Genomic DNA, 23,041 nt, shown 5'->3' with positions numbered 1-23,041 from the left:
ACTGTATATGATGCCACACTGTATATGATGCCACACTGTATATGATGCCACATAGCTTCCGTTGGTATGATGCCACACTGTATATGCTGCCACATAGCCTCCGTTGGTATGATGCCACACTGTATATGCTGCCACACCTGGTATGATGCCACAGGCCTCCGTTGGTATGATGCCACAGGCCTCCGTTGGTATGATGCCACACTGTATATGCTGCCACACAGCCTATGTCATCGTTACTTACCGCCTCGCTGGTCCTCCTCGCTGGTCCTCCTCGGTCCGCCTCGCTGGTCCTCCTCGGTCCGCCTCGCTGGTCCTCCTCGGTCCGCCTCGCTGGTCACCTCGCTGGTCCTCCTCGGTCACCTCGCTGGTCCTCAAAGTGTCTCCTCGCTGGTCCTCAAAGTGTCTCCTCGCTGGTCCTCAAAGTGTCTCCTCGCTGGTCCTCAAAGTGCCTCCTCGCTGGTCCTCAAAGTGTCTCCTCGCTGGTCCTCCTCGTCCTCCTCAAAGCGTCTCCTCGCAGGTATGATAGCAGTACAACCTCCTTCCACTGTGTAGTCGCTTTGAAAATGGCGGCACACAGTGTAAGGAGGTTTGAATACATTCAAACCCCTCCCTCTCCTGGCACTTGCCAGGATAAGGGAGTAGGGATTCTGTGAGCTCACTAGAGCGAGTGATTTTTCAGAAAATTTGCAGCATAAAAGCTATGTGGTTGCTCTACCACATGCAATGCTGCAATTTTGGGAATTGCTCCATCTAGTGACCAGCACTGGGAAGTGTTATAAATTAGAATCTAATTTATAATATTTCCTGACTAGTGAAAAAAATAAAAAAATTAGAACAATGTTTAATCATTTTTACACTAACTGTTCAATTAAAAAAACAAACAAAAAAAAAAAAAACTAGCAACACATTCCCTTTAAAGGGTTAAGCATAAAGGGGGCTGGAATAGGAATGTATCTTTAGGTGGTGGGAGGAGTATGTTGTATATAAGTCCGGGTGGGATAAAGGCAGCCCTCTTTCCCGCTGGACAACAGAAGAAAGATTTTCTGTATATTACAATGCGGCGTTTAAAAAAAATAAAAAAAAAACACTTACCTGAGCATGGATGCTTCCTTGGAGTCCATGATGGCCAGGATCAGAGACAAGGGCGCTTCAGCATGGACCTGGATGGCTGGAGCAGCTGTTTTCTGGGGCTCTTCCTCCTGTTCCACCAGCAGGAGCGTTGAGTGTGGAGGGACGCAGGAGCCGGCGTTCCAGGCCTTCGGAGAGGTCTTCACCCGAGGTAACGCCTCAGTCCCGTCGGTGCCATGGGAGCCCCACCAGGGACCCACCTCCTCCGGGTCCTAAGCGAGCGCCATGCTCAGGGCCAAGGAGGTCTGGGAGGAATCCCGGGTTGGCGGGCGGGATTGGATGTGGCAGGAGGGGAGGACCGGGGCTCATCAAACAGGGGCGGGCACTTCATGCCAGGCCCGCAGGAAGCGGCGGGCGGGCTCGTTGAGGAGGATCTGTTCGCCTCCTGCTGGAGCAGGTAGGCGTGCGGCGGGGACCGGAAGTACCTGGTCCAGGTACTGTAGTGACGTTGCGCCCCTTCCGGAAAGGGAGGAATAGGAATCGGAGGACAGCCCTGCAGAGCTGCATGGGAGCCAGGGCTGTATTTTCAGTTATGCCACAGCAGAAGCGGGTGGCAGTATGTTGGACGGGCCAGTGTCGGCTGGCCCTAGGACTGCATCGGCCAGGATGCCAGCCAGCTGCGGGGAGAGAGTGGTGCCGGACCATCACCCCCCTGGTACGCGGCGATTGAGGGAAAGATCATCTGGATCCGTGGATACGGCTGCTGGGAGGTCACCTCAGGGATGACCGGGTGAGTCTACCACTGATGTGGTGTCGGGGATGGGAGGGGGTCATGTGGTGGGTATGTTTTCTATGGCTCACATGCAGATGTTTTTTAAGGGTATGCAGGAATATTTTGCAAAGGGTATGGGGGATGTAGGGCAGTCTCCAGCGAGGGTGTGGGGCGCTGGTAGTGAGGTGTGTGGAAGTGCGGCTGCGGCAGGGGTTGCGGTTGCTAGCGAAGTGGAGCAGGTTGCGGGCGCTGTGGTGGAGGTGGATAAGGCTGTTGCTGCTGGGGTTGGTAGGTCCAAGAAAGTGGTGGATGATGTGCGTTTGGGTGACGCTGCGAAAGGAGGTGTATGTGTGTTTTGAGGGCCCGCTTGGGGCGCATTTGAAAGCTGAAATTAGAGAGAAGATATGGAAGGATGAATATGTGGAGATTTTTGCTCTATTGCCACTGGAAAAGTTTAACTTGGACCGGTGGAAACCGGATGAGTGTAAAAAGGAGGAAGAGGAGCGGCGGCGTGATCGCTTGATTCCTCGGACGTTTGCGAATTGGCTGCAGGCCTTCGCTATTTTGGCTAGAGTTGTGGCCGAAAAGGCGCCGGAGAATTGTTCGGCGCTGTTATGCTACATGGATTCCGTGGGGAGGCATACAGGGTATAAGGCGGTAATGCATGGTTGAGGTATGACGGAAGTCGGTGCGCCCTTCCTTGAGATGGGATCACAAGGACATTAGTCTGTGGATCCGATTGATGTCAACTCCAAAACAGGGGCATCAGCCCTTTCGGGATGTGGCCGGCGGGCAGGTGTCAGCAACGGGTCGGTCAGCCTCCGCGGGGAAAGGATGTTGCTGGCAGTTTAACGAGGGGCATTGTAAATTTGGATCAGATTGTAGGTATAAGCACGAGAGCTCTGGTTGCGGAGGCGCCCATGGTTTGTCCAGATGCTTCAGAAAGCATAAGGGTAGGCAGGGAGATGCTGAACAGAAGAGGGGTGACACCGGTGAGGGTGGAAAGAATGCTTCCGTTTTTAAGGGTGTATCCAAATAGGAAAGTGGCAGAATTGTTATTTCTGGGTTTTTCTGAGGGTTTTAGGATTCCTTGTACGTCTGCGGTACGGAATGGGGTGGTTTAAAATTTGTCGTCTGCTTTGGCGCAGCCTGAACTGGTTACTGATAAATTGATGAAAGAGGTGGCTTTGGGCCGCATGGCCGGCCCATTATTCTCCCCTCCCGTTCCTGGTTTGCACGTTTCTCCTTTTGGGTTTGGTTCCTAAAAAGGAGGTTAACAAATTCTGCCTTATTCATCTTCTCCGGAAGGGGAGTCGGTGAACGATGGCATCAATCCTGCTCTGTGCGCGGTTAGTTACACTTCCTTTGATGCGGCGTTCGTTTGGGTTCGCAAGTATGGTAAGGGCTCACTGTTAGCGAAAACTGACATTGAGGCTGCGTTTCATTTATTGCTGGTGCACCCAGAAAGTTTTTGTTTGTTAGGTTGTTGTTAGCAGGATGGGTATTTCATAGATTGTTGCCTCCCGATGGGCTGCTCCATTTCCTGCGCTTATTTTGAAATGTTTAGCATGTTTTTGGAGTGGGTGATTCGGCGTGAGGCGCAAGTGTCATCGGCGCTGCATTATTTAGATGATTTTTAGTTTATAGGTCCGCCGGCTACGTATGTGTGAGCGGGGTTGCTGCATACTATGGAAAGAGTTGCGCTTGATTTTGGAGTACCGCTGGCGCCCGAGAAAACTGATGGACCTACGATGGTCATCAAGTTTCTGGGGAAAATTATTTGTGAAATGTCGTTTGCTTGAGGATAAATTGCTGGAATTGAGAGAGTTGGTGGCGACTGTGTTGAGCAGGAAAAAGATTCAGTTGTGGGACTTGCAATCGTTGTTGGGACGTTTGAATTTCGCATGTAGGATTATGCCCATGGGGCGGGTATTTCATAGGCGGTTGGCTAGTGCTACCACAGGGGTTCATTCTCCCCATCATTTCATTAAGTTGCCTTGTGAGTTAAAAGCAGATTTGTTGGTATGGGGGGAGTTTTTGCAAAGCTACAATGGGTGGTCTGTTCTCATGTATAGGCCGGTGTCTAGTGTGGATTTAGAGCTCTTTACAGATGCATCAGGTGCTTGTGGTTTTGGGGCATATTTCCAGGGGCCGTGGTGTGCGGGTGTTTAGCCAAGTGCATGGCACGAATGTGGTTTCATCTGTAATTTGGCCTTGCTGGAATTGTTCCACATTGTGGTGGCTGCGGAGCTTTGGGGGGATTGTCTGAGAGACAGGAGAGTGTGGTTTGTATGTGACAACTTGGGAGTGGTTCAGGTTGTTAATGCGCAGACGGCAAATTCTCCGCCAGTCGCGCGATTATTGAGACATTTGGTTTTGAGGGGGCTGGTGTTGAATTCGCATTTTGTTGCAGTTCATGTTCCAGGGGTGCTTAATTCAGTGGCTGATTCCCTTTCTCGTCAACAGTGGGACAGGTTTCGTCTGCTGGCGCCGGGGGCGGAGACTCATGGCTTTGCTTGCCCGGAGCATCTTTGGAAGCTGGTATAACTATGGCAATGTCGCTCATTGGGAAGTCAGTTAGTGTGGTTACGTGGAAGAGCTGGAAGAGGTACAGTGCGGTATGGGAGGCTTTGTTGAAGGATGCGCAGGTGGGTAGTTCGGATCGACTGGCTTGCTTGTTATATTTTATAGGGAATTCTTACAGTGAAGGGGTGTCTGCATCAGGCGTCGCTCGGAGTTTGTCTGCATTAGCGTTTTGGTTTAAAATCAGAGGGGAGGAGGATGGGACTAAGTCCTTTTTGGTCAGGCAAGCAATGAAGGGTTTCAGGAGGGGTTCAGTGTTTAGGGGGATCATAGTAAGTCGGTATCTTTTGATCTTTTGGAATATCTTTGTGAGCATTTAAAGACTGTTTGTGTGTCAGGTTTTGAAGTACGTTTGTTTACGCTGGCTTTTTCTTTAGCTTTCTTTGGGGCTTTCAGGATATCGGAGTTGGTGGCGGTAAGTAAGGCTGGGGGCTTATTGTTCACGGATGTTGAATGGGATGGTTCCTGCATGTCATGCTTGCTTCGTAGATCAAAGACGGATCAAGCAGGGAAAAGTTTTTTTGTGCACTTGTATGAGTTACCAGGGTCGAGGGTGTGCCCGGTCCGCTGTTTTCATGGGTTTGTTGCGGTGAGGCCTGAGGGGCCGGCATCTTTGTTGGTTCATGCAGATGGTCTGTCTTTATCGAAATATCAGTTTGCGCAGGTTTTCAAAAATTGTATCCTGTTGTCTGGCAGGGGAGGAGCGGGGTATAGCTCTCACTCGTTTAGAATTGGCGCAGCTACTGAAGCAGCTAGGTGGGGTTTATCCCCGGCGATAGTCAAGAAGATAGGTAGGTGGGAGTCACACAGATATAGGATTTATGTTCGGCCTCATTTGCTTTAAGGCGGTGGGGGTGAGTTATATTGAAAGTGGGGGATTGAAATGTTACCTTACTATTATTTGTGTTTTGTTCTAGGTGCGGGCCGTTGATGGGTCACTCATACGTGCACTGGGGAGGTGTTCAGGCTGATGTTCGTCCGGCTGGACGACAGTTGGGCTTGAACCAGTCCGAGGTTCAGGTCAGATGGTTGGGTTTGAGGGGCATGCTTTGTTGCAGGAACTCCAGTTTTATGCAGGGTTCGATAGGGCGGCTGATATTTTGGTCGTGCACCTTGGAGAAAATTATTTGGGAATAAGGTCGTCTAGGGATTTGATGCGGGATGTCAAATTGGATTTGTTGCACTTATGGTCATCATTTGGTCGGATATCGTTGCTCGCAGAGTTTGGCGGCTGGCACGTTCGGTGCAAAGTTTGAATCGGGCCAGGGCAAAGGTTAACAAAGTTTTGAGAAAATTTGTGTCTCGCAATGGTGGTGTGGTGGTGCGTCATAGGGAGTTGGAGAGGGCTGAGGTTGGCTATACACACACACAAATATATATTTGCTATATGCACACTATACACACACACTATATACACACTAAACTATAAACATACTATTTACACTATACACATATATATATATATACACACACACACACCCTATAAAACACCCACTATATACATCATACATGCACACACACACACAATATATATACTATGCACACACTATATATACACACTACACACAAGCATATACACCACACACTATATACACACTGTAGTCACACTATACGCACTACAAACACACCAGATATACTATACCCACACTATATATACACATCACACAGAATATATGCTGTACACACATATACACTTCACACTCTATATAAACTATACACACCCTATATAAACAATACACACATTATATACACGCACAAAATATATACTCTATACACACACACACTATATACATTTTATATACACTACACTTGCTATATACAACATAAACATATGTACTATATACATTGCACACATTTTATACACACACACTATATACACTAAATATACACTACAATATTTAGACTACAAACATACTATTTACACTATATATATACTATACACACTATATCCTCACATGACAAAACTACACACTATATACACCCCCCATATACACTAGCTACACACAATATACACACTATTTACATTATACACACACACACTATATATAGACTATACACATACTTTTTATACACTACATACAGTACACACACAGTTTACGCACTATTTATACACTATGCACACACACACACCATTTACACTACACACACATGTACTATATATATATATATACACACACACACACACACACACACTTTATATACATTACACACACCATACACTAAAAATACACACTACAAACATACTATTTACATTATACACACACAATAGATATATATACGCACACACACTATAAACACAATAGAAAAACTACGCACATTATGTACACGGACACACATTTTACTCGCTTTACACACACACACGATATACACACACTATATACACTATCCACCTACTACACTACACACACAATATACACTACACACATACACTCCCTATATAAACTAGACACACAAACTATATACTCTATACACAGACCAACACACTACACACACTATAAACATATGTACATTATACACACTTTATATACACTACATACACTATAGACACAATATATACTACACTTTATACACTACAAACGTACAGGCAATATATATTGTGAGGGTTTAGCATCAGGAGAGGTTGGTACAGCAGTTTCTTTGTAGCCAGAGACAGGGACACCGTGCATTAAAAGTCATAACAGGGCTTTGCCTGTGTTTTTATTCTTGTCAAAGAAACATCCTCTTGTACAACAAGGCAAAATACAAAATAAATCCTGCTTGTCTGAGCACTAACTAAACAAGGTATTATCTAACTATACCAAGTGCCTTCCTACCAGGCACTGGACACAAAATAACACAGGTCTTTACTCACATAGCATACAGGCTACTCCAGCCTTAGTAGTCTCCAGTCTGAGTCAGGGGTGAGACTCCCACACACTGTGTCTGCACCTTTTTATACACAGGCTACAGGTGCAGCTAATTGAGCAGCAGCCTTGTCCTACAAACAGAGATGGACTAGGGATTGGGGAACCCGCCCTGCTCTTCTCCAATCCAACTCCAGGCCCTTTTTTCCGGCTTTTCCTTAAGCCGAGATTGGAAAACTAGAGCTTTCTATTGCAAGAACTACTCATTCCCTGGAGCCTAAGATACATATGACAGGATTCTAGGGGAAATATACCTTCCCTCAATGACTTTACCTGTCACTGTCTCACTATATATATATATATATATATATATATATATATATATATACACACAAACAAACAAACACACACTGTACACACATTATGTCCACACATTATATACACCACACACACACACACACACACACACACACTATATACACACACATTATACACTACCTACACACAATATAAACTACTCACGCACAATATACACTATACACACAAACATATGCACTACACACACACAAACACTATATAAACATTCACTATATACCACTATATACATATATACACCCATTATAGTCACACTATACACATTACACACATACACAATATACACCACCAACTCCATATACACTATACACACAGTATATACATTACACACAATATACTCTATACACATACACTATCTACAGTACACACTATATACACACCACTGTATACAATATATACACTACATTCACACACTATATACACTTCACACATTATACACACACGCACACTATACATACACATACTATATAAACCATACCAGAGGCGTAGCTAGGTTCTCCTGCACCCGCTGCAAAGATTCATCTTGGTGCCCGCCCCCCCCCCCCAACTCTTTCCCGACATCTCCTTCCCACTCACCATGTTTGCTTTCTCAACCAATCAATGAGGTGTAACTTTTCTTTTCACTTTTATATAACTAATGTAACATTTTATAAGCAGTATAGTTCTATATGCGGTCCTTGTTTTGCGGATCCGTGATATGCAGCCGTATAAATGGCAACGGATGTGTGCTTGAGGCCTCAGGCCTCATGCCCACTTCAGGTTTTTTCATCCGGGTGCTTGCTATCCGTTGTTGTCACTGATAGCATACTGACACATTCATTTCAATGGGTCCATGCACACTTCTGTTGTTTTAACGGAACCGTGCCACCGTTCCCTCAAATATAGGGCAGGTCCTACTCCTGCCCGTTTTTGATGGAACAGACTCAGCCTTTGCATTTATTTGGTCCGTGAAACAACGGACTGCACACGGAAGCCATCCATGTGAGGTCCGTGATTCACGGAACCGTCATTAGCAGCAGTACAACGGCCGACGGAAGTTTGCATAAGGCCTTACAGTCAAATTCTTCCTCCCCACTAAAACAATTTATACAGAATCCCCTCACCCCACACATAATATTTACTCTCAAATCCCCCCTCCCACACAAAAACGATTTATAAACACACACACACACACACACACCTCCACACACACACACACACACCCCTACACATACACACACACACACAGCTCCCCCTACTTGCACATACACAGCTGTACTTATCAGTCCGGAGCTCCGTGGAGGGATCTTCATGTTATGAGGGGTCACGCGTTTTAGGCAGGAGGAGATCTGTGTGTAAGACCGCTCTTCCCCTGCCCTCTCTTCCTCCATTCTCCCTGCTAGCTGGGGCTGAACACTTCTATGGTGTTCTCCTCACAGGCATAGCTGGATTATATGACGTCACATGTGACGTATGATGCAGCCGCCCGGAGCACACACGCTCTGCCTGTGCAGGAGAACATCATGCATACATTACACAGCTCCCGCTCCTGTCAGGGGCCCCCAGGCTATTGCCTGGGGGACACATGGTCGCACGGCCCCCCATAAGTTGTTAATAAAATATGTTTTTTTTGCTTGGTATGTTTTTCTCTCCCCCTTTCCCTCTTTTCTCCATTTGTTATTTTATATTAGAATGGTACTTACCATCGTGGTGTCCCCCGGGTAAGCTGTGCTGGTGGCACGAGCCGGTTTCCAGATGTTTCTGTCTCTGGGCAGTTTGGAGTTGGTCCCAGCTGATTGGACCTAGGTCAGCTGTGCAATTGCATGAGCAGGTTCTGGCAGATTCTATCTCCAGGCAGTTTTGTGGAAGGCCAGCTGATTGGTCATTGATAAAATCCTAAAGGCGGGAAAATTGGACATAAAAGGAGCAGTTCATCGTGGTCAAGCAGCCAGTTTTTGAAGATTGGACCGTCGCCATGGATGTCCTGCTGATGGAGCTGATCAGAAGAGCGGAGTCGGAAGGAGGAGAAAACTGGCTGAGGCAATGCCTAGCAGCAGCGCCGTCGAGGGAAGTCGAGGGAAGAAGCGAACTTACTGGGCTGGAAAACGACATAGAGGAAGCAGTGTCTCCTGCTGGGTCGTCGCTCGAGGTGCCGTCATCAGCTGCAGCCAAGAGGATGAAGTCTGCAGCAGAGTCATCACTGAGGGTGGAGCGCAGTTCCAGACGTTCGCTCCAGGTGCCGGAGCTTGAGAGGAGGCGGCCGACCGTGTCATCAAAGAAGGTGGCGCACAGTGCCGGAAGTGCGCAGCAAGTGCCGGCGCAATTGGCTAACCCGCTGGCCAGAAGTTTAGTCAGAGAACGGGAGACAACAGGTTGGTCTGGTACCCCCTCCTGCTCCAAGGATGGTGTGGAGGACACAGCGGAAGCGCCGGCCTCACTGGTTTTAGAGGCGGCGCAGGACTTTTCTTCAGAGCTGCAACCGAGGAAGAGGAGCCGGAAGACTAGGGTGGCTTATTCCCCACCCCCGCCAGTATCAAGGAGAAGAAGAGGTCCCAGGAGTCAACTTTCCTGTCAGCAAGTTTCCCCAGGATCTACAGGCACGCAGCAGGAGGTAGCAGAAGTGGTGCACGACCCAGGACAGGTGGAACAGAGTGGTGAGATGCCAGCTACCCCTTATCTGTCCCACCCCATCCCCCCTCCCCTCAATTCTAATGTAATGTTTGATATTTTAAAATTATTAGCTGATTTGGTCAGTAAGTCGGCTGTTCCTGCTAGTTCCCCCGCTGATGTATGGAAGCATAGTAGTCAGCATTTACAGAATGCTGGTTTTAGTAATATTCCTGTTTTAGAGAAAGGAATTGGTGTTTCGGAAACTTGTTGTAAGGAAGTGATGTCTTGCGATATTTCGCCATTAGGTTTTCATTTACAGCCAGCAATTAAGGAGCGTATTTGGAGGAACGAGTTTATAGATTTATTTTCTTTATTACCATCCGCGAAGGAGACTCTTGTCAAGCAGGATGGTAAGTCTGATAAAGATGAGGATAAAAAACGTTCTCCTCCTAAGTCTTTCTTTAACTGGCTACAGGCGTTCTGTATCTATGCTTCAGTTTTAGGGGAAAAGTCTTTCATTAATTCTAGTAATTTATTTCAGCATGTAGACATTATTCTTGAGGCTTACCGCCAGTTTGGTGGTTTAGCATGGTACAATTATGATGAAATGTTTCGCCAGAAGATGGCAGTGTACCCTTCATTAAAATGGGGCACTAAGTATGTTGGTTTGTGGCTTAGTTTAATGCTTCCACAAAGGTCAGTGCCCAAGCAGCAGCCTAGTTCTCAGAATACGTTGAGGAAAGGAGTTTGCTTTGCTTATAATGAAGCTCAGTGTAAATGGTTAAACAATTGTCGGTATAAACATGAATGTTCCTTTTGTGGGGGTTCGCACCCAATGTGTCGCTGTTTTAAAAGAGCAAACCAGTCTCAACCCCCTAGTTCCAAAGAACAGTTATCCAAAAGCATGGACGCCAGTGAAATTAATAAGAATGGCGCCTTGGCTAGAAATGTTCCCAGACAGGGAGAAAGCTAATTTAATTTTTAACGGTTTTAAGTTTGGTTTTGATATCCCTTCTTTCAAAGGATCTGGTTGTTGCTGGGTGGATAATTTGAAATCCATCCAGCAGCATAAGGATATTGTGCATCAGAAAATCCTGAAAGAGCTTGAAACTGGCAGGATCGCTGGTCCTTTTATACATCCGCCGTTTACAAACTTTAGACTTTCACCTTTAGGAATTGTCCCTAAGAAGGAATTGAATTCATTCCGTTTAATACATCACCTTTCTTACCCGTTTAAGGCTTCATTAAATGATGATGCTGACAAGTCTAAAGCGACAGTACACTATGCTTCGTTTGATCAGGCTGTCTCTTTATTGAGACAGTTTGGTCAAAATGCTTTTTTAGCAAAAGCTGATATCAAATCAGCTTTCCGTTTACTACCAGTTAACCCTGCAGGTTTCAACTCTCTAGGTTTTCAATTTGAAGGTGATTATTTTTATGACAAATGTTTACCAATGGGTTTTTCTTTATCTTGTTTCTATTTTGAGGCATTTTCATCCTTTTTACATTGGGTAGTGCAGAAGCAAATTCCGGATGGAGGTGTTCTGCACTATCTTGATGATTTTTTGTTTATAGGTGATGCTAGTTCTGAGTTATGTTATTCCTTATTGTTAAAATTTGTCGAGTTTATGAAATTTTTTGGTGTTCCGTTAGCTGAAGAGAAGACTGTGTTTCCATGTAGGTCATTAGAATTTTTAGGTATTAGAATAGATTCTGAGAGAATGGAATTTAGTTTACCAGAGGAAAAATTGTTAAAGTTAAGGGTTTCTTTAGTCAGTATGTTAGCTAGGAAGAAATGTTCATTACGTGATATGCAGTCACTGTTAGGGTTGTTGAGCTTTGCCTCTAGAGTTATTCCTATGGGAAGAGTTTTTTCAAAGCGACTGTATTTTTCAACAAGGGGTCTTAAGTCACCTAGGTCCCATATTAGGTTAACGGTTCAGCTAAAAGAAGATTTAGCTGTATGGCTAGAATTTTTATCTAAATTTAATGGACGCAGTTGCTGGCAGTTTAATTTTGAGGATTCTGACTCTTTGTCTTTATTTACGGATGCAGCCGGTAGTATGGGCTACGGGGCATTCTTTAATGGTCAATGGTCGGCTGAGTTATGGCCCAGTGCTTGGCGTGTAAGCAAAGTTACTTCAAATATTGTCTTATTGGAATTATTTCCGGTTTTGGTAGCCATAGTTGTATGGGGTCATTATTTTAAGAATAGGAGAATTTTGTTGTTTACGGATAACAAAGGTGTGGTCTTTGCAATTAACACATTATCTTCAAAATGTGAATTAGTAGTTAAGATATTAAGACATTTAACTTTATGTTGTCTGAAGTTGAACATCTGGTTGAAAGCTAGCTATATAGAAGGAAAAAAGAATGATATAGCAGATTCATTATCTCGTTGTCAGTGGCGGAGGTTCAGAACGATGGCACCAGAAGCGGAGCTTTGTGGAATTCCGTGTCCTCCTCATTTATGGAATCTGATTTGGGACTAATCTATGTTAATATTCAGAGATCCTTGGCTCCAAGAACATGGGCTGATTATTCAGCTGCTTGGAAGGAGTGGGTTAATTTCTGTGTTAATGAGAACTGTAATTTCTTTCATAATGAGGTAGGTCTAGTTTTAAAATTTGTATGTAGCCTGATTAGTAGGAGGCTGTCATTTGCCTCCATTTCTAAGTCTCTGGCAGGCATCTCTTTCTTTCTTAAATTAAACAGTTGTCCGGCTATTTCTTCGCTCTTCCCAGTTAAGCAGCTTTTGAAAGGTTACCATAGGTCAGCTCCGGTTGTGGAAAGACGAAGGCCTATTTCATTAGATTTGTTGTTAAAATTATTCAATGTGTTACATTTAGTTTGTTTTAGTAATTTTGAAGTGTGTTTGTTTAGAACAGCATTTGTGTTAATGTTCTTTGCAGCCTTGAGAATAAGCGAACTGGTGGCAGAGAGTAAAGTTTCAGTCCCGGGCCTTTCATTTCAGGATGTTAGTTGCAAAATTGACCATGTTTTGTTATTGTTAAAAAAATCTAAGACAGATCAATTAGGAAAAGGTCGTTTGGTTAGAATTAATCAGTTTTCGGGTTCTGTTCTTTGCCCAGTTTCTAATGTTAAACATTGGTTGTCAATCAGGCCGAGTCTTGGGGTTGCTTTCCTGATTCATCAGAATGGGGATCAGCTGTCCAGATTTCAGTTTAACTCTGTTTTGAAGAAATGTTTGAAGTCCCTGAAGTTGGAGCATTTAAAAATATCCTCCCATTCGTTTAGAATAGGTGCAGCTACGGAAGCTGCACAGTTAGGAATTGATGAAGGGATTATAAAAAGAATTGGAAGGTGGGAGTCTAATAGATTTAAACTTTATGTTCGAACAGACTTGTTAGTAGTGTAATTATATATCCACAGGTAAGCGTTTGGTTGTTTGGATCCTTGGCCACTCTTTTATATTTTGGGCACAGAAGAGAGCCGCGAGAAGGTCCTATACAGAAAATTTGTCTATGGATCCGCTAGTTTTTTCGGTTTTTTGGCATGGGGTAAGGGGTTTGCAATGGAAGAACGTGTTTTCTTTAGTTAAATCACTGAGTTCTTATTGGCCGGATCCGAATTTAATTGTCATCCATGCTGGAGGCAATGACCTAGGTAAAGAAAAGACTTTGGACTTACTTTGGGAAATGAGAAGGGATATAGCCTTGATAAAATGTCTTTTCCCTGACGCTACTATTTCCTTTTCAGAGATTATTCCAAGACTGCTATGGTCCTCTGGAAATTATAAGTTTTTGAATCGAATCCGTAAAAGGATTAATAGAGCCATGTCTAAATACATGTCGGTCCTCGGTGGTCTTTCTTATAGACACAGTGACCTTGAAGACCTCACAGACGGGCTGTTCGGAAATGATTGTATACATCTTTCTGATGTGGGTATCGACATTTTCAATTTGGGCCTGCAGAATTTAATTGAAGAATGGCTGCAGTGTTTTGGGGGGGCCATGTCTTGGTAATGTCATGGCTTGTGGGGTTTGTCACCCAGCTAATGCTGGGCGGACTTGGTTTTTATTGGTCAAAATATTTATATTTTATTATTTATTCGATTATTTATGGTTATTCTCTTCGAATTATTTTATCTTAGGTTACCCTTAATAAACACCGTGGCCATTTTTATCCAAAGAAACTGTTGTCATGTTTTATTTCATTTTGATTGAGTATTGTGGGGTTTGTGCTACCATGTCAGGGGCCCCCCAGGCTATTGCCTGGGGGACACATGGTCGCACGGCCCCCCATAAGTTGTTAATAAAATATGTTTTTTTTGCTTGGTATGTTTTTCTCTCCCCCTTTCCCTCTTTTCTCCATTTGTTATTTTATATTAGAATGGTACTTACCATCGTGGTGTCCCCCGGGTAAGCTGTGCTGGTGGCACGAGCCGGTTTCCAGATGTTTCTGTCTCTGGGCAGTTTGGAGTTGGTCCCAGCTGATTGGACCTAGGTCAGCTGTGCAATTGCATGAGCAGGTTCTGGCAGATTCTATCTCCAGGCAGTTTTGTGGAAGGCCAGCTGATTGGTCATTGATAAAATCCTAAAGGCGGGAAAATTGGACATAAAAGGAGCAGTTCATCGTGGTCAAGCAGCCAGTTTTTGAAGATTGGACCGTCGCCCACCCTCCCGCCCTATTGTTCTTAAATTCCTTCACGTCACGTTGTTTGTTAGAGGGGTTTGTCACCCAGCTAATGCTGGGCGGACTTGGTTTTTATTGGTCAAAATATTTATATTTTATTATTTATTCGATTATTTATGGTTATTCTCTTCGAATTATTTTATCTTAGGTTACCCTTAATAAACACCGTGGCCATTTTTATCCAAAGAAACTGTTGTCATGTTTTATTTCATTTTGATTGAGTATTGTGGGGTTTGTGCTACCATGTCCCATGCGCTGCCCATGGCACTAAATGTCTATGGGGTACCGGCTCGGAGGGCACATGCCTCCAATCCCCTGGTCGGCACCAACCCTTCCTTACCTTGTAGTTGCTACGGGGGCACATGCCCCGCCTGCCACCCCGTATCTACTCCCCTGACTATACACATACTACACTAGACACACCAACTATATACTCTATACACACAATCTACATACTCCACACACACACACACACACTATTTACACTACAAACTATACACACTACACATTTTTTATATACATTATACACACTCACACTTTATGTACACTACACGCACTGTATAGTCACACTATATACACACTACACACACTATATACACCACAAACATACTATTTGCACTGTACACATACATACACACAATATATGTACTATACACACACTAAATACACTATATTCACACATTATAACAAAAACTACACACAAACTATATACAACACATTATGTACATTATACACAGACACACATTTTACTCACTTTACACACACACTATATACACTACCTACACACTATATACACTACCCACACACAATATACACACACTATTTATACACTATCCACACTATATACACTATCCACCTACTATGTACACTACACACACTAAATAAACTTCATATACAATATACACTTCACACATTATACACACACTCTCTCACACACACACACACACACACACACACACACACACACACACATACACCCTATATAAACTAGACACACAAACTATATACTCTACACACAGACCAACCCACTACACACACTCAATATATACACTATAACCATATGTACTATATGCATTATACACACTGTATACACTGTACACACACTTTACATACCCTATATACACTATAGCCACAATATATACTCTATACATACTACACTTTATACACTACAAACGTACACACAATATATATATATATATACATACACATACACACACAAACACACTATATCGACACATTATATACACCACACACACACACACACACACACACACACTATATATACACACACTTTATACACTACCTACAAACACTTTATAAATATTCACTATATACCACTATACACACACCCATTAAAGTCACACTATACACACACACACACACACACACACACACAATATACACCACAAACTCTATATACACTATACATACAGTATATACATTAGACACAATATACTCTATACACATATACACTATCTACAGTACACACTATATACACACACACACCACTGTATACGATATATACACAACATTCACACACTATATACATGTAAAGGTTTTTCCAGGCACAACTTCTGTGTATACGCCCATAGGTAATCAGTCTGCACCTGAGTCTATGTCTCTGAGACTGACTCCATCTTCCACCACTCAGGATGGCAGGCTTAGGAGTGGGAGAGCCTATCGCAGCCTGGCCAGACGGAGCTAGTTCCCGCCCTCTGTCTATTTATACCTGCCTTTCCTGTTCCTCCTTTGCTTGTGATTCTTCTTGTGTGGTTTCCTGGCCCAGCTACAGCTACTAACTATTTGATCCTGCTCCATACTGACCCTGGCTTACTGACTACTCTCCTGCTCTGCGTTTGGTACCTCGTGCACTCCTGGTTTGACTCAGCTCGTTCACCACTCTTGTTGCTCACGGTGTTGCCGTGGGCAACTGCCCCATTTCCCTTAGCTTTGTGTACCCTTGTCTGTTTGTCTCGTGCACTTACTGAGCGTAGGGACCGCCGCCCAGTTGTACCCCGTCGCCTAGGGCGGGTCGTTGCAAGTAGGCAGGGACAGAGTGGCGGGTAGATTAGGGCTCACTTGTCCGTTTCCCTACCACCATCATTACATAATCACAAGCCCTTATACCTAGTCTACCCTGGTCCCTGACTCTACTATGGACCCCGTTGAGGCCCTGGCCCAGCAAATGCAGGGTCTCTCCCTACAGGTCCAGGCCCTGGCTCAGAGGGTCAACCAGCCTGACGCTACCATGGTAGTGCCCCTCACCTCACCTCTTGAACCCCACCTCAAGTTGCCTGACCGGTTCTCAGGGGACCGGAGGACTTTTCTCTCCTTTCGGGAGAGTTGTAGGCTCTACTTTCGCTTAAAGCCTCACTCCTCAGGTTCTGAGAGCCAGCGGGTGGGTATAATTATGTCCCGGCTCCAGGAAGGGCCCCAAGAGTGGGCATTCTCCTTGGCTCCTGACGCCCCTGAACTTTCCTCCGTTGATAGTTTCTTTTCTGCTCTCGGACTCATTTATGACGAGACTGACAGGACTGCCTTTGCCGAGAGTCAGCTGGTGACCTTACGTCAGGGTAAGAGACCTGTTGAGGAGTATTGTTCTGACTTTAGGAAGTGGTGCGTAGCTTCTCGGTGGAATGACCCTGCCTTAAGGTGCCAGTTTAGGATGGGTCTGTCGAACGCCCTGAAAGACCTGCTAGTTAGCTATCCCTCTTCTGACTCCCTAGACCAGGTTATGGCTTTAGCGGTACGACTTGACCGACGTCTCAGGGAATGACAACTTGAACTTTTTTGTGTTTTCCACTCTGACTCCCCCATGATAACTCCCGAGGTCCCGTTGCTTCGCTCTTCCAAGGAAGACTCGGAGGTACCTATGCAACTCGGGGCCTCCGTGTCCCCCCAACAACGTAGAGAGTTCCGCAGGAATAATGGTCTCTGCTTCTATTGTGGGGATGACAAGCATCAAGTGAACACCTGTCCTAGGCGTAAGAATAAGCAGCCGGAAAACTTCCGCGCCTAAGTGATCATCGGGGAGGTCACTTGGGCGCACAGGTATTTCCCGTAAATATGAAACGTAATAAAGTCTTGCTTCCCTTTCAGGTCTCATTTGGTGGTAGGTCTGCTACCGGCAGTGCCTTCGTGGATTCAGGGTCTTCTGCTAATATCATGTCTGTGGAATTTGCTATGTCTCTAGCTATGCCTTTGATTGATTTGCCTAAACCTGTCCCGGTAGTGGGTATCGACTCCACTCCTCTTGCTAATGGTTATTTTACACAGCATACCCCTGTTTTTGAACTCCTTGTTGGCTCCATGCATTTGGAGCAGTGCTCTGTACTGTTGATGCAGGGATTATCGTCCGATTTGGTTTTAGGCCTTCCCTGGTTGCAGTTGCATAATCCCACGTTTGACTGGAATACTGGGGAGCTTACCAAATGGGGTAATGAATGCTTGACGTCATGTTTTTCTGTTAATTCTATTTCTCCCCCTGAGGAGGTGAACACGCTACCTGAGTTTGTTCAGGACTTCGCTGATGTTTTCTCTAAGGAGGCCTCCGAAGTGTTACCTCCTCATAGAGAATACGATTGCGCTATCGAATTGGTACCAGGAGCTAAGCTCCCTAAGGGTAGGATATTTAATCTTTCTTGTCCCGAACGTGAAGCCATGAGAGAGTATATCCAGGAATGCCTGGCCAAGGGTTACATTCGTCCCTCTACTTCTCCGGTAGGTGCTGGCTTCTTCTTCGTAGGGAAGAAGGATGGTGGTCTTAGGCCATGCATTGACTACCGTAACTTGAATAAGGTCACTGTAAGGAACCAGTATCCCCTTCCTTTGATTCCTGATCTCTTTAATCAGGTTCAGGGGGCCCAATGGTTCTCTAAGTTTGATCTACGGGGGGCGTATAACCTTATCCGCATCAAAGAGAGGGATGAGTGGAAGACTGCGTTTAACACGCCCGAAGGTCATTTCGAATACCTCGTCATGCCCTTTGGGTTGTGTAATGCTCCTGCGGTCTTCCAGAATTTCATAAATCAGATTTTAAGAGACTACCTGGGGGTATTTCTTGTAGTGTACCTTGATGACATACTGGTGTTTTCCAAGGACTTGTCCTCCCACATTGAGCATGTCAGGAAGGTGCTCCAGGTCCTTCGGGAAAACAAACTGTTTGCGAAAACCGAAAAATGTGTGTTTGGGGTACAGGAGATACCATTTTTGGATCAAATCCTTACTCCTCATGAATTCCGCATGGACCCCGCCAAGGTCCAGGCTGTGGCGGAATGGGTCCAACCTGCCTCCCTGAAGGCGTTACAGTGTTTCTTGGGGTTCGCTAATTATTACAGGAGATTTATTGCTAACTTCTCGGTCATCGCTAAGCCTCTTACGGACCTCACTTGCAAAGGTGCTTATCTCCTCCACTGGCCTCCTGAGGCTGTCCAGGCTTTTGAGGTCCTTAAGAAGTGCTTTATCTCGGCCCCGGTGCTGGTTCAGCCCAACCAAATGGAGCCATTTATCGTGGAAGTTGACGCATCCGAGGTGGGAGTGGGGGCTGTCTTGTCCCAGGGTACCAGGTCCCTCACCCATCTCCGTCCCTGTGCCTACTTCTCCAGGAAGTTTTCGCCCACTGAGAGTAACTATGATATTGGCAACCGCGAACTCTTAGCCATTAAATGGGCTTTTGAAGAGTGGCGCCACTTCCTGGAGGGGACTAGGCACCAGGTAACGGTCATTACCGACCACAAGAATCTGGTTTTCCTAGAATCTGCCCAGAGGCTAAACCCGAGACATGCTCGATGGGCGCTATTTTTTACCAGATTCAACTTTTTGGTTACCTATAGGGCTGGGTCTAAAAATATTAAGGCCGATGCACTGTCGCGTAGCTTCATGGCCAGCCCTCCTTCGGAGGAAGATCCTGCTTGTATTTTGCCTCCTGGTATAATCATTTCTTCTATTGATTCTGATTTAGTCTCTGAAATTGCGGCTGATCAAGGTTCAGCTCCCGGGAACCTTCCTGAGGACAAGCTGTTTGTTCCCGTGCAATTCCGGCTAAGGGTACTTAGGGAAAATCATGACTCCGCACTATCTGGTCATCCAGGCGTCCTGGGTACCAAACACCTCATTGTAAGAAACTATTGGTGGCCTGGGTTGCCTAAAGACGTTAAGGCCTACGTCGCCGCTTGTGAGGTTTGTGCTAGGTCCAAGACTCCCAGGTCCCGACCAGTGGGCTTATTACGTTCTTTGCCCATTCCCCAGAGACCTTGGACCCATATCTCCATGGATTTTATCACCGATTTGCCTCCATCTCAAGGCAAGTCGGTGGTGTGGGTTGTAGTAGACCGCTTTAGTAAGATGTGCCACTTTGTGCCCCTCAAGAAACTACCCAATGCCAAGACGTTAGCTACCTTGTTTGTCAAACACATCCTGCGTCTCCATGGGGTCCCTGTCAATATTGTTTCGGACAGAGGGGTACAATTTGTTTCATTGTTTTGGAGAGCCTTCTGTAAAAAGTTGGAGATTGATCTCTCCTTCTCCTCTGCCTTCCACCCTGAAACTAATGGCCAAACTGAGAGGACTAATCAATCTCTAGAACAATATTTAAGGTGTTTTATCTCTGACTGTCAATATGATTGGGTCTCATTCATTCCCCTCGCCGAATTTTCCCTTAATAACCGGGTCAGTAACTCGTCAGGGGTCTCCCCCTTTTTCTGTAATTTTGGGTTTAATCCACGGTTCTCCTACGTTTCACCTGGTAGTTCCAACAATCCCGAGGTAGAGGTCGTTCATCGGGAACTGTGCACAGTCTGGGCCCAGGTTCAGAAGAACCTAGAGGTGTCCCAGAGCGTACAAAAAACTCAGGCTGATAGAAGACGTTCTGCTAACCCCTTGTTTATGGTCGGGGATCTGGTGTGGTTATCGTCTAGGAACTTGCGCCTTAAGGTCCCGTCCAAGAAGTTTGCTCCCCAGTTTATTGGGCCGTATAAGGTCATTGAAGTCCTCAATCCTGTCTCCTTCCGACTGGAGTTGCCCCCATCTTTTCGAATACACGACGTGTTTCATGCCTCCCTCCTTAAACGCTGCTCCCCGTTCTTGGCTCCCTCGAGGAAACCTCCTGTTCCCGTTCTCACCCCTGAGGGGGTGGAATTCGAGGTGGCCAAGATTGTGGACAGCAAGATGGTCCAAAGCTCCCTCCAGTACCTGGTCCATTGGAGAGGATACGGGCCTGAGGAGAGGACTTGGGTACCCGCCCGGGATGTTCACGCTGGGGTATTGGTCAGGAAGTTCCACCTTCGTTTCCCCAATAAACCAGGTCCACTTAGAAAGGGTCCGGTGGCCCCTCATAATAGGGGGGTACTGTAAAGGATCTGCCAGGCACAACTTCTGTGTATACGCCCATAGGTAATCAGTCTGCACCTGAGTCTATGTCTCTGAGACTGACTCCATATTCCACCACTCAGGATGGCAGGCTTAGGAGTGGGAGAGCCTATCGCAGCCTGGCCAGATGGAGCTAGCTCCCGCCCTCTGTCTATTTATACCTGCCTTTCCTGTTCCTCCTTTGCTTGTGATTCTTCTCGTGTGGTTTCCTGGGCCAACTACAGCTACTAACTATTTGATCCTGCTCCATACTGACCCTGGCTTACTGACTACTCTCCTGCTCTGCGTTTGGTACCTCGTGCACTCCTGGTTTGACTCGGCTCGTTCACCACTCTTGTTGCTCACGGTGTTGCCGTGGGCAACTGCCCCATTTCCCTTAGCTTTGTGTACCCTTGTCTGTTTGTCTCGTGCACTTACTGAGCGTAGGGACCGCCGCCAAGTTGTACCCCGTCGCCTAGGGCGGGTCGTTGCAAGTAGGCAGGGACAGAGTGGCGGGTAGATTAGGGCTCACTTGTCCGTTTCCCTACCCCCACCATTACAATACACTTTACACACTATACACACATGCACACTATATACACACTATACATACACATACTATACAAAATATACACATACTACACTAGACACACCAACTATATACTCTATACACACAATCTACGTACTCCACACACAAACACACACACACACACACACACACACACAGGGCCGCTATCAGGAATTTCTGGGCCACATACAGCCAAGATGTCTGGGCCCCCCCTCCATTACCGGGGGTGGGCAACGGAAATTGTGGCACTCACGTTTGTACATTATACGCATTAACTGATTTTGGTGCTGATGTCGCCACACAGCCCACCCCTCTAGTAGATATTGCCACACAGCCCCCTCTTGCCACCGGGCAAGAGGGCACGCGTGCCACTCGGCACATGACATTTATGTGCATGGTATATACGTTTTTTACTGGATCCCGTTGCATGAAATAGCACAGTCTACTATACTATTCCATACTTTATTATTTACATGCCCGACAGAAGCCAAAAGGGCACTCTTTTGGCCTTTGTCAGGCTAATGTTGCTATATCAATATGCTTATTTTGTACACCTAATGCCTTCCTGGCGCACACACTAAGTTGACTTTACAAAATGTGATTTGAACAGGGCCCAATGTGGATTTGAAATTAACATTTCACGGTTATTCCAGATAAAGTAGACACCAATAGGGGGAACTAACTGCATAGGGATTTTTTCAGTTCTCAATGAATCTTTGTAGAGTAAGCTCCCCATAGTGTTGACTGAAGGCAAACGATATGACTTTGTCAGGAAGTAGATCAATGCTGGGCCCCAGCGTCAGACTGGTTCATCGGAGGATCCCCCGGTAAGCCCAGGCAGCGAGCTGCTTTTATCTGGCTGAGGAACAGAGACACATTGTCTCCCTTCCCCGCTGCATACTCTTGTAGGCAGGGCCAGCGTTAGGGCCCCTGCTGACTATAGCAGCCATAGCGGCTTGCTACGGGGCCCGAAGCATGAGGAGGCCCACGCCACCGAGCTGGATACATGATAAGCTGCTGTCTAGTAGAATTGTGTGGGGCTGGGGCCTTGTAAACAGAGGGTCTTTACCATTATGCACATATAGGTTTATATATATTGTTACTGGATCCGACAACAGGATCACCATCTCCTGGGCCAGATAGCTTTATAGAGGAATATAATGAACACAGCCGACTCCAGAGCTAGTATAAAAATATATAAATCTTATTTACAATATATACAATATGTACATTATATAAAAT

At 45.6% G+C, this 23,041-nt stretch overlaps 1 protein-coding gene across 1 annotated transcript; it reads left to right on the top strand.

The window, feature by feature from the left end:
- Positions 1-9,187: 9,187 nt before the first annotated feature.
- Positions 9,188-22,481, top strand: LOC142660148 (uncharacterized). Its single transcript, XM_075836734.1, has 3 exons — positions 9,188-10,274; positions 12,636-12,875; positions 22,453-22,481. The coding sequence occupies exons 1-3, from the start codon at positions 9,596-9,598 to the stop codon at positions 22,479-22,481; spliced, it is 948 nt and encodes a 315-aa protein (XP_075692849.1). The 5' UTR covers positions 9,188-9,595.
- Positions 22,482-23,041: the final 560 nt, after the last annotated feature.

Source organism: Rhinoderma darwinii, chromosome 9 (assembly GCF_050947455.1).
Source record: "Rhinoderma darwinii isolate aRhiDar2 chromosome 9, aRhiDar2.hap1, whole genome shotgun sequence".
NCBI lineage: Eukaryota > Metazoa > Chordata > Amphibia > Anura > Rhinodermatidae > Rhinoderma > Rhinoderma darwinii.
Note: the sequence above shows the minus strand (reverse complement) of the source record. Positions and strands in the feature narration are given on the sequence as shown.

Bases quoted from the DNA above. Each gene is read 5' to 3' on its own strand.
- LOC142660148 (XM_075836734.1), top strand. From the start codon at position 9,596: ATGGATGTCCTGCTGATGGAGCTGATCAGAAGAGCGGAGTCGGAAGGA. The intron at 10,275-12,635 runs GTGAGATGCCAG...TCTCGTTGTCAG, and splicing joins AGGACAGGTGGAACAGAGTG to TGGCGGAGGTTCAGAACGAT. The intron at 12,876-22,452 runs GTAGGAGGCTGT...CGGTTATTCCAG, and splicing joins ATTTGTATGTAGCCTGATTA to ATAAAGTAGACACCAATAGG.